The following is a 17,764-nucleotide window of genomic DNA, read 5'->3' as shown; positions in this document are numbered from 1 at the left end:
CAGTGGGCATAATGTTCAAGCACTGCCCAGTTTAAAAAGAAAGCCCTCTTCCCTGATATTTCCATTTTCTCTCTATTATGAAGAAATCTCTCCAATGGTCTGAGTTCCATTGTCAACTTGACAGAATCTAGATAAGGCTAGCCTTTGGGTATGACTATGAACAATTATCTAGATTAGGTCACCTTCGGCAGGAACCCCCCCTCCCTTCCAGCAGCACCGTTCTATAGGCTGCGATTCTGCAGGAGCTAGACAAGAGAAAGTGAGTGGTGCATGTGCATTCATCTCTCTGTGTGTCCTGGCTGTGGATACAGTGGGACCCGCCGCCTCCTTTGCCCACTGCCTTGCATTTCCCACTGTGGTGGGCGGTGCCCTGGATCTGTGAGCCCAAATCAACTCTTCCCGCAGGTGCTTTTGTCAGAGTGCTTTATCCTGAAAACAAGGTAAGTAGTTAATACAACACCTCATGCACACAGATGGGGACTGGGCTGTTGGTCTTCTGGGGTGTGTGTGTCCTCATTGTGAATGCGTATGGCAGTCAGCATACCTCAGACTGGAAACCTCTTTTCTGTTCCATGGATCTGTGTTCTCTGTCTTCCTCTTTACCCATCCGTCAGAACCTTCCTGCCCTTTGCCCTTCCCTTGCCCTCCTTCCCCTCCTCGGCCTTCCCTTCATCTCCCCTCCCTCCCTATATCCTTCCTCCCTCCTTCCCTCCCTCCTTCTCTTCCTCTTCCTCCTTACTGCCCCATCCTTCTCAATCACTATTATTTCCCACTTTCTTTCTAAACTGAGACATCTTGGAGTTTTCTAGAACTTGGTTTTAATTTGTTTTGTTTTCTCTGTAGTTGCTCTGAGTAATTTTATAAGTCTGGGGTTTGACATACAAGCTGTAGGCCAATGTCTTCCCAATCATGTAGGAAGCCTTTCTTCTGTACTCTAGACTCCCTTGTCTATTTCCTTCCATGCCCGCTTACATCATTTTAAGCATATGCTACAGAGCATTGTGGTCTGAACTTAAATCTTCTCCCTGCAGCTCGGTTCATTTTCGCTTTAATGTCAGATAATAGCAGCCACATAAAGAGGAATCATTCCAGAGTGACTATGGTCTATCCCTGCTGAATTATTCCTTCATATTCTTTAAACCTTGTTACCACTAAGTGCTTTTTATGAATATCTCAATTATATTTAGCATACAGGCACATCTATCCACTTCTTATCCCCCTAAGGCTTCTCTCCATCATTTCACTTATAATCTCCCTAAGGCACCCCCCATCGTTTCCCACTGAGACAGTTAGAACCTGTCTCAGCCCTTCTCTAGACGGCCTGATCTTTGCAGAGCCAATTGCTGTTGAGAATTTGCACTTACCTTTTAAACAGCATTGGTTTGTGCTGTTTCTCATGTCGTTCCTCATTTTCTAGGCCAGTGCTGCAGCATGCCCGTTGCCTTGATGGAATCATTTCGTTCTTATTCTTCACTGCCTCAGAAACCCTCATTGCACCTGTAAATTATGTCATCATCCCAGAGAACATGCCTTACCTTTCTAGTCCCCCATTCCCTTAACATTCTTTCAAACTGGATTAATCTTCGCCTAGAACAAGACAAACTTTCTGTCTTTGGAGCCAACATGTCTGACTTGACCCCCTCAGGACATCCACTCTCTGTACCTCCCACCCCAATTGTCACCTTCTGTACTGTCTCAGTGTGCAGTCTTTATTTATTCACTGATTGACAACTTAATTACCTTCTCTAATAGTTGCTGGACTCTTAGAAAAAGCCACTGCATCCATGGCTGCCAGCCTAGTGCTTGGCTGAAAGTCCAAACTTTACTTAAGTATTACAACTCTTTGTAAAAAGTGACCAGGGTGTAGAATGAGCAGGTAAATTATGGACTTTCTTTTAAGGTTAACTTTTGGTACTTATCCTAAAACCCTCCATGACTTGCTACCATGAGGACAAAAATATAGGAATGCTACCATAGGGCGAAGATATCTCTGTATTCTGTTGTTTGAGATGCTGGTGAGGACATCAAGGCATCAAGGATTTTGTGTTTTCGACTCAGTTCCATTTTCTTCTACTTTTGGATTTCTGCTGCCATTGCCTCTCTCTATATTTTATGCTGATTTCTTCTCAAATAACTTCTCTTTTATTCATTTTACACACACACACACACACACACACACACACACACACACACACACACAGGAGGGATGGAGGGAGGAGAGAGAAAGAGACAGAGAGAGAGAGACTCAGTTTCATTACTTTTCTGTTATATCACTACTCTCCCAACTAAACAGAAGGCTGCAGGAGTGTGGGTGTATCACCCTGTTAGACTGTCACAGGTGCTCAGTTCCTGATCATAAGGGCTTTGTGTTCGGACTTTCCCTACAGGTCTTCAGATGGAATGGAAGCATCTTTGCCTTACACCAGACATTGCCTGTCCAAGGTGTACTGGGCATGGCCTTGTTCATCAGAGGAGGCTCTGTCTTCTTAGCCATTTCCCAGGCTAATGTCAAACGAAATGCCCTTTTATTCTCATGGTCTGGTAGTCAGTTTACTAACTTTCAAGAAGTGTCCATCAGTGGAATAACACAAGTGGAGGCTTTGTCTTCGGGCGATGATGTTTACTTATTTTTTGCCAAAAATACCTTTCTAGGTGAGGAAATATTGTGCTTGTCATTACATAATTTATGATGTACAGTTACTACCAAAACCATACAGCATTATATTGTCTCTTTTATGTGAAATGTTCTCTGTTTTGAGGATTCATAGACTTTCTTGATTGAAAGTATTAATGTCAGTTAGAAATGGATTTTACCCTAAAGAAGGCTTTATACCTGTGATCTTGTGCTGTGCTGAACTACCATTTCAAACTTACATTCCTATAAGATGAGGAGTAGGTGGGTAATGTGAGAAGGTGTATAAAGATTTTATAGTCAGTTATAACTTTATATGACTCTACTTGACGTATCATGAGAAATTTATAGAGCTGATAGTGTGTAGTGGCTTTTGATAAAATTGACTCAGATTACAATCCGTATAAAAATACACATTTCATTCTGTTCTCTCTTGTATTGTGTCCTAGTGCGTGTGCTTCATGTGGCAGAGTGTTTCTCCTGGTGTGTCTTAGTATGTGTGTTTCACATGACAGAGTATGTCCTTTGGTGTGTTTTAGTATGTGTGTGTGCTTCATGTGATAAAAAACAGAAAGGGCTTGCAGTGTTTCACACATATATATATATAGTATACATATTGTATAGTGTATGTATACATATATATATATTATATATTGTATGTATATTGTATATATATTGTTACACACACACACACATATATATAAATAAAATGGAAAGTTTCTTTAATTGAATTTAATATTTTACTATAGTTGTTTTGTGCAATTTTGTCATTTTCTTCGTACAGCTTGTTGCTTTTTATTTCTTAATCACAGGAAATCAAAATTCAATTGACATTTTCACCTGGGAGATGGGGAAGTCATCTTTCAGATATTTCCAATCCCTGGACTTTGCTACTGTTAACAGAATCCGTTCCTTCACACCAGCTTCTGGAATAGGTAAGGAATTTTTGATTGCTAACCCATTGTAAGTGCAGTGTGGGAAGCAGACTGACTCCATTCTTATTTAGTTTAGATAGAACAGTATGCTCTCAGGGACTATTTTAATAGGAGTATAACATCAGATCTTTACAATAATCCATCCAGAAGTCCCAGAGTTTCAAAGAGACTGATACTTTCTGATTTACTAATTTTATTTTTTGTGCTTTGTGTGTGTGGTGATATTTGTGCTGAAATGTGGTGATGTTTTATTTGTGCTTTAGTAAATAAAGCTTGCCTGGAGATCAGAGGAAATAGCAAGCCATTATAAGTAAACAGAGAAGTCAGGCAGTGGTAGCACACTTAATCCTATCACTTGGCAGGCAGGATCTCTGTGTGTTCAAGGCCACACTGGAAACAGAGCCAGGTGTGGTGGCACATGCCTTAAATTCCAAAACTAGTTAACATGGAGGTCTGGAGGGCTGTACAGACAGACAGGAAGTGACAGAGCTGTGAAGGAAGAGGAAGTGATGTAGCTGAACAGAGGGCGCAAATCATGCGTGTTTTAATTTTATATGTTTTGCCTGCAAATGTGTGTATGCTTGTTGCCCTTGGAGTTCAGAAAAGGACATTGCATCCTGTCCTAGGGTTTCTGTTGCTGCGATGAAACAACAAACCAAAAGCAGCTTGGGGAGGAAAGGGTTACTTTACCTAACAGCTCCCAGGTCACACTCTGTCACTGAGGGAAGTTATGGCAGAAAAACCTGGAGGCAGGAGCTGAAGCAGAAGCTGTGGAGGAGAGCTACTTACTGGCTTGCTCCTCAGGGCTTGCTCAGCCTGCTTTCTTATATTATCTTGGGCCTCTAGTCCATGAGTTGTGTTGCCCACAGTGGGCTGGGTCCTCCCACGTCAATCATTAATCGAGAAAATGCTCCCACAGAATTTTGCTATAGGCAAATATTTGGAGATGTTTTCTCAATAGATTCCCTCTTTATGATATGGCTATCTTTGTGTCAAGTTGACAAAACCCAACCAGGACAGATCCCCTGGAACTGGAGTTATGGATAGCTCTAGGCCAAAGTGTGGATTGTGTGTGTGTGTGTGTGTGTGTGTGTGTGTGTGTGTGTGTGTGTGTTGTGTTTATGGAATGAAAACTCAAGATTTATTCTCTTGGCCTATTCTGAGTTTTCGACTCATGGTTAGTTGTACTGTTACCAACCTGTACAAGGAGCTCTCCAGAAATTATCAACAGCTGTAGATCTTATTCTTTGATTAACCTCCTTCCATTTTCTGCAATGTAAGCTCCTGGCAACCACCACTACAGTTATGTTTTTATTTAAAGATTTATTCATTTATTTGTGTATGTATGCACACATGCATGTGCCCTGGGGGGTGAGCCCATGACCAATTGCAAGGGTAGTTTTATTTCCACTGCACTGTAACATGCTTGGTCTGCAGAAGCAAGCCACCCCCTCCTTTTCTACATGGGATCTGGGGACTGAACTCAGGCTGGCAGGCTTATGCTGGGATTTTACATGCTGGTCCATTAAGGCCCATTGTAGGCTCTTTTTTGAAGAGTTCAACCTTTTAAGACTCTCATGCAGGTTGAGTGCCCTTATTATGAATATTGAAAATTTGGAATGATGTGAGAAGTGAAAAATTATGCCCACAACCCCTTGTTTTAGCATAAAATTAATAAAAATATTGTGTAAGATTACTCTTACCAATATAAGATACAGTAGCTTTCATTTTGTTTTTTGGGTTTTTTGTTTTTTTGTTTGGTTTTTTTTTTTTTTTTTTTTTTTTTGAGACAGGGTCTCTACATAGCTCTGGCTGTCTCTGGAGCTCACTCTGTAGACCAGGCTGGCCTTGAACTCACAGAGATCCACCTGCCTCTGCCTTGGAAGTGCTGGGATTAAAGGTGTGTACCACAATGCTTGTGATTTTATGTTTATACTTGGGATTAATTCTCAGTACATTTTGACCATGTATGTAAGTATTCCAAAATCTGAAAATTTCTGAACTCTGAAACATTCCATATAAAGGGTCTTAGCCTGGAGAAGAGGGATCGAGCATTGTCTGTCTTTCTGCATCTGGATTCTCATACACCCATCTCTATTCATTCTGTCACAGGATAGCAGTCGCATTGACTCAGGACACTTACTGATGCAGGAGTGAAGTGAAGTAGCCAAATAGCATCTCTGATTTACTGTAGGAACAGTCTGGACCTCACAGGTTATCTCAGTGTCCCAGGACTCTTAGCAGTTCCCAGCTCATTCTCTGAGGATGACTGACGTAGAGAAGTCCATAAAGGCATTTCAGAGGCACATGCTGATCAGAGCCCTTCTTTGACAATATCCTCTAGCTTTGGTATAAGAAATGTGAATAAAATATGTTGCAGCCCCCTAGACCAACTAAAAGAACATCTGGAGCTAAAAGGGACCTCAGATGCACAGCAGTGAACATTCATGAAGACTTCTGCTGGCTACTCAAATGTGGGCAGCAAAACTTCCACACTTTGGCAATTATGAGGCTATTGGTATTGAAATTAAGAAAGTCTGTAGGAAGAATGAATTTATTGGAAGCAATCAGCAGTTTGGTTCTCTATGGCTGTAGTTGAAGGCAATGGTAAAACATGGAGGTGGTTAGAGGTGTGGAGGAGAATGGCGGAATCAGAAGTTTAGAACAGAGACTCTGATGCCTGGAGAGAGGTGAAACTGTGCAGTTAAGACACACAGAATGAGTGACAGGAGGCTGGAAGGATTGGCACAGATGGCAGGAATCTGCTTCTGCTTCATTTCTTCGTGGAATCCTGGTTCTCGCTTCCTCTGGTAGGCGCTGTGGCTCTAGACTGGGCCACACTCAGCTCCCTCAACCAATGGGCTTGAATGAGAGCATTTCCCCTGGTTTTGTTTGTTTGTTTTTACCAAGTTCTCTTACTGAGAGGAAAACACAATTTTCTTTGTTTCCGGGTTTCTTCCTCTTGGGCTCTGCATTCGTAGTATACCCTCTAATTTCTACTTGGTCTATTGTGTGGCTTTCCAGCCTCCACACTTGCCTCGCTGTACCCTGAGACCTGACTCATCCTGCCCTGCTCACACAGATGTGGACATGCATTGTGATGCTATCCTGTGATGTACAATAAGACTGGCTTTCTTATTCACTCGACAGTTGATTTACTGAATAGAACACCTTTCATTTTGTTTGTTCAGTTTTATGATTTTTTTAACTTATCCTTTAATTTTGGGTCTTTAATTTCTGCTTCTCTTATACCTCAGGTTTTCAGATGGATGGACAGTCTACTCAAGTCACTTATTGATATTCACAATGGTTGCCTAATGAATGTTTTTAAGGAATAAATGTACTGCATGGATGGGCTGTTAATTGACGTTATAGAATTCCTTTTAAGGATTTAAAAAAATATATAATAGGTACACTTTACAAAAGAATTCAGGGAAAATTCTGCCAGAGGTTTTATGAGGAGCCCCTTGTGAGGTCTCCTGTTTCTTTTGTCTCTGTGACTTGAAGCGGTAGAGGAATGAAAAGACTGCGGGAAACTACTTAGCATAGCTATTATAGATCCCTGAAAGCTGAGCGCATGCCCTGGAGAGTGGTCAAAGGACTTCTTATTTTGTATATGTCAAATGTTTTATTAAAAACGGTAAATTGGAGCCAGGGGTATAGGTTCACGTATTTACGCTGTGGTTAGTTCTGTGACTGATTTCTGAAAATGTAAGAGGAAATGAATAGCACTAGTGTTGCAAGGATGCGTAGACTTGCTGCTTCCTTCTCTTTTTTGGGCTCCTTTATTAGTTAATAGATTTTCAAAGGTGGCAGCCACAGTGGCAAAGCCTGTGGAACAAGGGCAGTTCAAATCACGTGAAGTCTCTCGTGCAAAAATGTAGCATGTGGTAGGATAAAGAGGTGTGTGTGTGTGTGTGTGTGTGTGTGTGTGTGTGTGTGTGTGACAAATAAGACTATAACTATAATATAATTTCCAGGAAATAATTGAATAAAATACTGGAGAGAACTTGAGCTGGTTTACGACACACCTACAAAGCTTTCTTCAGTTATCATGGGGTTAAGACTTATGGATTAAACAGGAGGCAATGAATTGAGCTGGAGCCGGGCTCTAGGCAAAGAATGTAAATGCTACAAAGAGGTCAGGCAGTGGGGGTGAGCATGTGCTCTCCAGAAACAACCAGAAAGAGACCAATGTCATCCACGCACAAGCAGTGAGGAACAGTGGCAAGGGGCATGGACAGAGAAAGATTAATTAAGTCAATTAAATGGGGAATTAAATGATTGTGGTCTTTATCCTAAAAGTTAGAGTGCCTTTTGTGGGAAGGGATACAGGGAGGGAGCAAAGGATAAAAGGGAGACAGAGAAACTGAGAGACATAGAGACGTAAAGAGATTCCTTTTGTTGACTACTTTAAAAGGGAAATTTTTAAAATGTTATGTTATTTTGGAATTCTGTAATTTTACAAAACTTCGTGCAAAATATTTGCCATTTAAATATTCTAATATATAACATTTTTTTCCTAATCTTTACCTTTATGCAACACTTAGTTACATGCAACAATATCTAAATTAGTTAATCTAATTAGTACATTAACAGTGGCTGAACAGTAATCACCAAGAGTTTTTGATGTGTGAGAGTCAGTGTGAGGGTTTCCACTGCGACCTATGAGCTAGCATAGTAGAAGGATGTTGTCAGCCTTTACGGATTCATGCTGTTTTCATGCTTCCTCAGTCTTGGTTACTGTCCTGCTCCAGTGTGTTTCCATTAGCACTAGAATTTGTGTCTGTTTCTCTATGGTTTCCCAGCCCCACTCCATTTATATCTGAAGATTGGTTAGTGTTTGATGTGGCATCTGAAGCCACCCTTTTCTTAGCCTGTATAGCTGCAAATGTATGCCATTACTGTGAATGAGCCAAAGCGTGAGTCCTGATAGCATCAGAGGTGCTCCAGCAGAGTAGGTTCAAAGTGTCATAAGTTTGTTCATAGTCTTGGGATTAATTAAGTATCTTTAATAATTTGCCAAGTGAAAATAAGTGTTTTGCTTCTTCTTAATACTGAAAACTTCAAATGTTAAACAACAAGAAAATCTCAACCTACAGGAATTATTAAATATATTTAACAACAGCTATACAGATTAGAACTTATATATTAAAATTAAAAACTTGTGTTGGTGAGATGGCTCAGTGATTAAGGCTTTTGCCACTAAACCTGACAATCTGAGTTTCATCTTAGAACCCATGTGGCAGAGAGAATAAAAGTTCTAATTAATTATGGACTAAGATAATTTAGAACTTTTGTTTATATTTCTTACAACTGTCAATTATAAATGTATACAAATGGTGACTTGAGAAGAAATATGAAAGTGAGACATTTGGTGGTGATACAATGTGTGTTTTTTGCTCTGACAAGTTACTTTTATATAAGTTTAGATACACACAAACAAAATACAAAATCCATTTTCATTTTATCTGCCAGCGACTTTTCTTTTCTTGAACAGATATGTGCACATTGTCAAGCTGAATTGGTCAATCCACAACACTCAGAAATTTCTTATGTCCTGTCGTTTCAAAGACAGCACCACATTTGCTTTAGTCTAGAATTCAGTGTGGAGCTTAGAGAGTTGGAAAGGCTTTGCCTTGGAGCTGTGAAGAGAGCATGTGCGGGCACAGGATGCGTTTCAGCTCTGTTCTTCTTTCCTTCTTCCAGTCCATGTGCTTCTACCTGGCCAGCAACAGTCAGCTCTTTACTGCTGGGATTCAGAGCAGAATGAGTTCTCTTTTGTTCTGGAAGCACCTGCTGCTCACGATGCAGCTTTTGTTACAGTGAAGTCCCTTAATTCAAGCAAAACTTTAATTGCTTTAGTGGGAGCTACTCACTCGCATTTCTATGAGCTGTCTTACATCTCCAGCCAGTCTGACTTTATTCCTAGGTAGGTTCAATTCTTTTAATCTAACCATAGCTTTGTGTGCTACCAGATTTCTCCATCTCATTGACTGAGTTAATGCTTTACCTAAAATGAAAGAGCCATTAATAAGCTAGAAATCTGTTTATTGTCCATACTTTTGTATCTATTCTACCAAGTTAATCAGTATTATATAAATATTCTGTATGAAAATTTTGCTTATGAAATGTTTTGGTCCTTGTAAGATCAGTATTACTTAGTGTTATAAGGATTTGGGGACTAATGTACTGTGTGTATCGTCCACTGGTCATCATTGACTTATGTATCGTCCATTGGCCATCATTAACTTACCTTTATATGTGCTTCTTATGCTAGTTTAGGTGAGCTGATATTTGAACCTGGTGACAGGGAAGCAATCATAGCCGTAAACATCCTTGATGACACAGTTCCAGAGAAAGAAGAATCCTTCAGAGTTCAACTTCAGAATCCAAAAGGAGGAGCCGAGATTGGTGTCAGTAGTTCAGTGAGAGTCAACATTCTATCTAATGACAATGCCTATGGAGTGATAGCATTTGCCCAGGTAAAAGGGTTCTACACTTAAAAGTCAAAGTTGTTGGACTGACGAATTAGTTTTAGGAGGCGTTCAGGAGTGAGTGACACTTGACCTGTTTTGAGTCTTTGTCCCTTGCCTTGCCTCGGCCTCACTCCTTACCCTGTCCTCTTAAGTGAGCTTTACTGACATTATGGTTTATAAACTCAGACACTAGATTCTCTGGGATACCATGTTCTCCTTTGTTCTTGTTTATTCACTTGTCTTGAACAAAACACATTACTATTTGGTCTTGTCCCAGTATTTTGCTTCAGGTACTATCTTTTAAAAAAGCAACAACTCTAATTCAACTCTAATAATGAAACAGATCTAGATACACTACACAATGTATTTTTTATCACACATGTCACATACAAATATAACATCAAATGAGGGAGTAGTGGGGAGGCTTATAACTGTACAGGCATCCATTGTGTTACATATAGATGCCTTTGCCTCACTCTTCTCAAGGAAGAACTTTAAAAATCTTCTCCATATACTTGGACATCATACTCCTTTGCCAGTCAATATTATGTCATTTATTCCTGTCTTCCAAGTGCATTCAGACACATTAACTTGTTATGTCAACAGCTTATGTTTCTTTCTCCCAAATCCCTCATGTATAAGGAAAGTCCAGTTCAGGTAAGCTTAACCACTAGGAACACAGCCACAACAAAGGTGGACATGGAGTTGGTGGGTTGGTTGTGTGTTACCGTCATCATGTGTGTGTGTCATCATGGCTCAAACTGTGCTGACACACCTCTCCATGCTGTCATTGGAAAGCTGAGTCCTCTCTCTGCTTGCCTGAAAGCTCTTGTTACTGTTACAGAACTGTTTTCCTATTCAAGTTCAGTTAGTGACAGAGAGATGCTTTCAGAGTCCCCCCGACCATCTACAGCTTCAGTGACTCTCTGGGAATGTTCACAGTACCGGGTGTTTAGTCAGTCTTGTGTATATGTGCACACACACATATACACACATATTATACATATGTATTATATGTACATATATTATTATGTATATAATATATTATCATATACACATAGCACATGTAATATGTTACATGTGTATATTACATGCACCATATATGATATATATCAAAATATTTATTCATTCACACATATGTATACACACACATATACATGGAAAATACTCTTTAGGAAATCCCAGAAGAAACTAGAGGTAATACTCCAGGAATTAATTATCTATGGAGTCATTCAGAACGTACCGAGCCAAATTTCTCTATCATCGAGTTGTGTTGTTGCAACACTTGGAGAATTTGGCCACTCAGAGAATCTTAGTACAGGCTCAAAGCCAGGGTTCTCATCACAAGCTGGTCAGTGGTCATCCTCCGCTTTATACATGTCAAAACTTTAGACCTCAGGAGGAGAACAGATGCCAGCGTAAACTATATTATTTGTATAAACTGTTTATACATAGGAACCACTTACTGGGCCAGGGAATGGAAGAGACCTCTTGAAAGCCACATTCTTAGATACCAGCTTGTGAGCTTTGCTCTTACAGGTTAGCAGTCAGACCCGCTGTGTTAAGCACCTGGAGGAGCCACTCAGTGCAGGGAATTTGGCCTTTGGAGGTGTTAAGTGGCATGACATTCCAGTGCATGCCTTGCCTTTGAAAAGCATCACTCCAGCTATTGTATTGTGAACGTATTCTAAGTGGGAAGTGATAATGACCAGAGGCCACTGTGACAATTCAGTAATCCATCACTTGATGGATCTGTGAGCATGAATTTACCCTTCACTTCCTCAGGGACAACTGTAGGAAAAGCTGGTTTAGATGAGGTTTGTGCATGCATTATCCTCATCTGCCTGTAGGGGGCAGATCACACTGTTACCCTATCTGACCTTTCCCTGGTACAAAAAACAGTGACAAAGGCTGAATAGAAATAGAAGGTGAGCATAAGAATAGTTTTATAGTCTTGTTTCCTAGTAGACACATTTATGAACAGAGAAAGAAGCAAGGAAAACCAGTTTAAGTAGTTTGTTTTATTTAACCCAGTATATCCACAATGCTATGATTTCAACATGTATAAAAGACCATTGCTGAAATATTTTACATTTTTTTACTCTTTGTCTTTAAATTGCAGTATACATTTTATATTTAGAAATGAGCTAATCTCAAGCATTCAGTGGTCACTGTGAACAGGGGGTCCCATATAGTATAGGACAACTTTTAAGACTTGTAATGTATGTTGGGGGAGATCCAGGAATAGAACCCCTCTGTACAAGATGCTCACATTTTCATTAACTTCTCCAGGCCTCTCTCCAAATGACACCTTAGCAGAAAGGGCTTGTGAGGTTGATAACTGATGCCCACAGTCTGAACCTTCATGTCCTGCCTTTTCTTCTTAAGGACACTTAGAGTTGGGTAATTTATCTATTTCTCTCCATTAAAGTTGTAAGGTACATAGCTGGAGGCTGCCATGTTTACAGCTGCACCACTAGGTAGAGCCTGCCATCCTGCAGGAGTGAAGATAATACTCACAGGGGCTTCTTCGTGCTCCAAAAGAATATGACGGGAAAAGCTGGGGGGAATGATCTGAGAAGCTGAGAGGTAACAGACCTCATAGGCTTCATCCACCCTCTCACCCAGAGTCTCGCTTCAGGAAGCTTGTCTAGATACCTAACCCCGTGGCTTCATCCTTGCTTGTGGACAAGGTCTGGAGTTCCTGCTCGTCCTTCAGTAGGATTCTCTAGCAGAGTCCCTCAGTTCAGGTCACCTGGATCTGGACAGCCGCCTTCTAGATGAGGCTTAGTAGAATTTCTGGTACATCTTCTGGCTGTATGGAGGCCTCATCTTACTAACCATCAGTAATGAAGAGCATGGAGCCAAGGAAAGGCTTATATTTCCTGAGTAAATTATGTGCATATTTTAAAATCTGATGTTTATTGAGTATTTGACCACTTTGAGCACAATTTTGTTAGTTTGAAACATGTGTAACAACACTGAACAGCTGTATGAAATATCCTCTTATGTTGGATCTTTATTCAACTTAACATTTCCATAAGCATTAAGGAGGGGTCTCTTCAGATGGTCATTGTTAAAAATACACGGGAAACCCTACAGGAAAGATTTTTTTTTTTAAAAAAGTATCTTTATTCTCAATATCTTTGCCTTATTGAGAAATGGAAGGATGCTTTAAGAAGGGATTTGTGTCCAACCTAGGGCTGCATGTCATGAGCTGTGAATGTGGCTGGATGCATGAATCATAAACTTATTTAAAACATTATGAGAGTTTTTTAGCTAGCACAATTGTATGATTCTTAAACATGGACTCGTAGATGATAAATTCATGTCATGATGCCTAAAGGTTGGATGTATGTGAAAGTATTCCTTCTGAGGAAAAGTTCTTTAAAAAGCTAGCGTGAGGTGCTCTATGTGTTTGGTAGAGTGATACAGAGTGGTGGACATTAGAATCAAAACAAAAGAGCCATGGCTAGGCAGGATGGGTGGGAAGAAAGGATTATGACAGCACAAAGGGGTTGTTTTTCTTCTGGCAGGAAGAGCAGTTGCACAGACCACGAGCTAAAGAATAAAGCATTATCAAAAGAAATAGGTCAGCTAACTGAAAAATTCACAGGACATGGATCTAAGTGTAAGGTACATTAGCAAGAGATCAGAGAGGGGTGTCTCGGTTCTCATGATGTGGTTGGCGTTAGGTGGGGTCCTGGAGACTTCTAGGGCTAACTCTTAATTTGCTAATAGGATAGGGAAACCTGAAGGGCCTTTACACAGAGGCAAAGAATTTCCCTGCCATTCCAGTTCGTGTTCTTGTTATTCTATAAACTTTTCAGTGCTGTGTGCATAGCTTTAAAAAGAAATGTATGCTGGGTATAAAAGTAATATATGCCCACTGAGCAAAATACATCAGGAAGACAAACATAAAATCAATGCAATAAGATGAATGGTTTCTTGTGACTTTAGGTGATTTATGTTCTTACTTGTTGAGACAGTTGCACTGTACAGTCTGAGCCAGACTCCAGCTTGTTGTCTTCCTGCCTTCTGGGCAATATAGGCTGAGCACAACACCTTATACTACATCACTGTTCATAACTATTGTGCTTCACTTACCATTTCATGTTGCTCAGAATCACGAACGTTGCAGAGTTGTAGTAATGCAAAACAAAGAAGAGATTGCTTTGGTATTCCAGGGAACCCCTTGTGCCTTTCTGTGTATCTTTCAGAATTCATTGCATAAGCAAGTGGAAGAAATGGAGCGAGATAGCCTGGTAACCTTGAATGTTGAACGCTTAAAAGGAACACATGGTCGCATAACTGTAGCATGGGAAGCAGCTGGAAGTACCAGTGATGTATTTCCTACCTCAGGAATGGTATGTGGTTTACAGAATTATAGAAGACACTTATAAATTATGATTATCATTCACTGATGCATGGAATCAAATCCTGCTTGTTGGAAGGAATATTTGAGTTTGACCAGGTAAACACTGGCTTCCTGCTAACCACCATAGTGGGATACAATTTAAAGCTAGTTTTGTTATTTTTTTCCATAAAAGAAATACTTTCTGTACATAAAATGAACACATTTCAGGTTCAGCACATGAGTTAGCCAAATTGCATTGCATTATGTGAAAGATAAAATGAGCCAAACTGGGAAGGAAATGTGTCAAGACATAGGAAAAGCAGAAACCGTACTTAGAGGACAAGTCTGTGGGAAATAGGCAAAAGAAAATGTTGACAAAAGCTTTGGACAGAAGCAGTTTTCATGTGCTGTCAATAGACTGCAAGGTGATGGCTGCGGGAAGAAGGCTTATGTGATTACTTATATGGAGGCGAGGAAGGGAGGAATATGTAGAGGGAAGTGTAGATCCATGAGGGGGTCCTTGCAGGTGTCATACAGGGAAGCAAAGCATTAGGAGAGATAAGAATGAAAACCTGGTACATTGTCAACCTGGATCAGATTTCTGGGAGTCTAATAACAGGCAGCTTATCCCTAATGTGTTTAAACCTAGTATATTTTGAAGCAAAGTTTCCTGATGTAATATAATCCCCATTGCATAATTGTTAATGTCATTTCCTCCAAGAAGATGGGCTCTAGGACACTGGCTATCCTAGCTTAGGGGCCTAAGGATCTGGCCTGTTCTCAGTCATATAGATAGCGTCATTTGAGCTATTGGCCACCTCTGGTCCTGGTTGTGGGAGCTTTGGGGTGCCTCTGGCTATCAGAGGTCATTTAGATTACTAGCTACCTCAGGTCTTGGTTGTAAGAGCTTGATATGGCCTGGCCCAACAGATAACGCAGACCACCAGGCAGTTAATCATTTGTAATTCTCAGCTTTCTGGATGGAAGAACAGGTGTTTTCCTCTTTCCCATTGGGAAGATAACCTGTGTGTTTAACATTCCTGGTTTCTTTGGAGATCTGTGGGTACAAGGACCTTCGTGTTATGCTCCCAACAGATCCACAGGCAATTGCAGTTCCAGTGGAGGTAGATTCTGGGGAAGAGACCTGTGTCTAAGCTGGTCCTTGGCTGCCATCCCAAGTTTAGGCCTGATTCATTGGCCTTTCAGTAGTTATTAGTCCTAGGATGCCTGTAGGTGGGCATTGACCTTGATTGAGAACATTTTCTAAAGCTAAGGATTGTCAGCCACAAGAAGGGGTCTGGGCTGAGGATCACATCATTCTTCTCACAAATTAGTCTAAAATTGATGCTCTATTTCAAATCTGCAATCAGAATGACCAAAGGGCCAGTTGGCTCAGAGACGGTTCAAGGAGCCTTTGGTTATCTATTTGGGGGAAGGGTGACCTCACGTGTTTCTGGGATTTCATAGGTCAGTATTTGCCCAAATGTTTCTCTGAAAAATCATTAAAGGAACTTTTATGAAATTATCTCTTGGAAAAAAAATGTGTGTAACAGTTTCACATTTCTAGGTTCTTACCATTTTGAAGGTGATGGACACTTCAATGTGTTAAGGATGTCTTAGCATTCTCTTGTGTTTAACACTTAATTCTATGCAAATTACCAAAATCACTAGTTGCATCTCTGTTTCTATATGCATTGAATTATATTTCTCTAGTTTATTATATGAATATGATTAAGATTTAAAATTTTTAATTGCCTGTTTCCTTCACATTCTTTTTGAAAGAGTTATTTTTATGTAGTGTAGGAATCAGTAGATATTTTTTGTAAAATAGTAAATGCTTCAGATTTTATGTACTTTTTTTTTAAAAATAACTATGCTTTTATAGCACAATTATGCCAGGTAATATAGAGCAGTTATTATAGGTAGTGACTGTGTTCAATCAAGTCTGTTTGGCTGCATCTCAATAAAACTTCATTTATATAAAACAGGCTTGGCTCACAGGAGAGGTGGAGGCCTCAGCCTGCAATGACAGTTTGAATAATTGGTTTGGAAGTGGATACTAGGCTGAATGTTATAGGAATGACATCCAAGGAGTGGGCAGACCCCTGTCAGCAAGGACCTCAGATGCTCTCAGCAATTTGAATTTGACATAAGACAATGGAAGCAGAAAGGAAAGAGGGAGCTTGTGGCCTGCATCTCTTCTCTTTTGAATCAGTATTCACCACTAAGTGATACCACCATCTGCAGTAATTGATAAAAACATTGAAATTGCTAAACCACTTTCTTTTTCTAGAGATTTACATATAGTATCAGAACTACAGTTCCTGAGACACTCAGTCCTTCATATTATAATGGAAAATAGGCACCAATCTGGCTACAAGTATTAACTCCTTTTTGAAAGGTTTTGCTTTTTTTCAAACAGTCCTCTAGTTTTAATATAAAAGACAGTTGATTTGTTTGTAAAATCATATTATGTTGCAGAATCATCTTTGGTTTATAAATTGTGGTCATATTAAAAGAAAATAAGAAATTGACATTTTTTATGACATAATGTTAATCCCAATATAAACAAAACTTTCTTTTTTATTTATTATATTTGTGTTTTAATTTTACACATCAGCCATGGGTTCCCTGTCCTACTCCCTCCCGTCCCTGCCCCTACCTTCCCCCATCCCCTCCCCTCCATTCCCATCTCCTCCAGGGCCAAGATTCCCTGGGGATTCATTTAAACCTGGTGGATTCAGTACAGGCAGGTCCAGTCCCCTCCTTCCAGGCTGAGCAAAGTGTCCCTGTATAAGCCCAAGGTTCCAAACAGCCAGCTCATGCATTAAGGACAGGTCCCGTTTCCACAGCCTGTATGCCTCCCAAACAGTTCAAGCTATTCAATTGTCTCACTTATCCAGAGGGCCTGCTCCAGCTGGGGGCTCCACAGCCTTTGGTGGATCAAAGACCTCAACATAAATCCAGTTACTCTGAACCTGATGAAAGAGAAAGTAGGACGTAGTCTTGAACACATTGGCACCAGAGATCACTTTCTAAATATAATACCAGTAGCACAGACACTGAGAGAAACAATCAATCAATGGGACCTGTTGAAACTGAGAAGCTTTTGTAGAGCAAAGGACAGGGTCAACAAGACAAAGCGACAGCCTACAGTATGGGAAAAGTTTGTCATCAACCCCACATCTGACAGAGGGCTGATATCCAGAATATATAAAGAACTCAAGAAATTAGACATCAAAGTGCCCAACAGTCCAATTAAGAAATGGGCTATAGAACTAAACAGAGAATTCTCAGCAGAAGATGTTCAAATGGCTGAAAGACATTTAAGGAATTGCTCAACATCCCTAATTATCCGGGA

At 40.2% G+C, this 17,764-nt stretch overlaps 1 protein-coding gene across 1 annotated transcript in view; it reads left to right on the top strand.

Moving 5' to 3' along the window:
- Adgrv1 (adhesion G protein-coupled receptor V1) overlaps window positions 1-17,764 on the top strand; it is a 506,561-nt gene that overhangs the window by 121,979 nt on the left and 366,818 nt on the right. The window contains exons 50-54 of the mRNA XM_036207476.1: window positions 2,388-2,652; window positions 3,445-3,567; window positions 9,277-9,499; window positions 9,848-10,052; window positions 14,267-14,413. Coding sequence (XP_036063369.1) covers window positions 2,388-2,652; window positions 3,445-3,567; window positions 9,277-9,499; window positions 9,848-10,052; window positions 14,267-14,413 — 963 coding nt within the window. The remainder of the gene's footprint in view (window positions 1-2,387; window positions 2,653-3,444; window positions 3,568-9,276; window positions 9,500-9,847; window positions 10,053-14,266; window positions 14,414-17,764) is intronic.

Source organism: Onychomys torridus, chromosome 15, assembly GCF_903995425.1.
Source record: "Onychomys torridus chromosome 15, mOncTor1.1, whole genome shotgun sequence".
In the NCBI taxonomy this organism is placed as follows: domain Eukaryota; kingdom Metazoa; phylum Chordata; class Mammalia; order Rodentia; family Cricetidae; genus Onychomys; species Onychomys torridus.
Note: the sequence above shows the minus strand (reverse complement) of the source record. Positions and strands in the feature narration are given on the sequence as shown.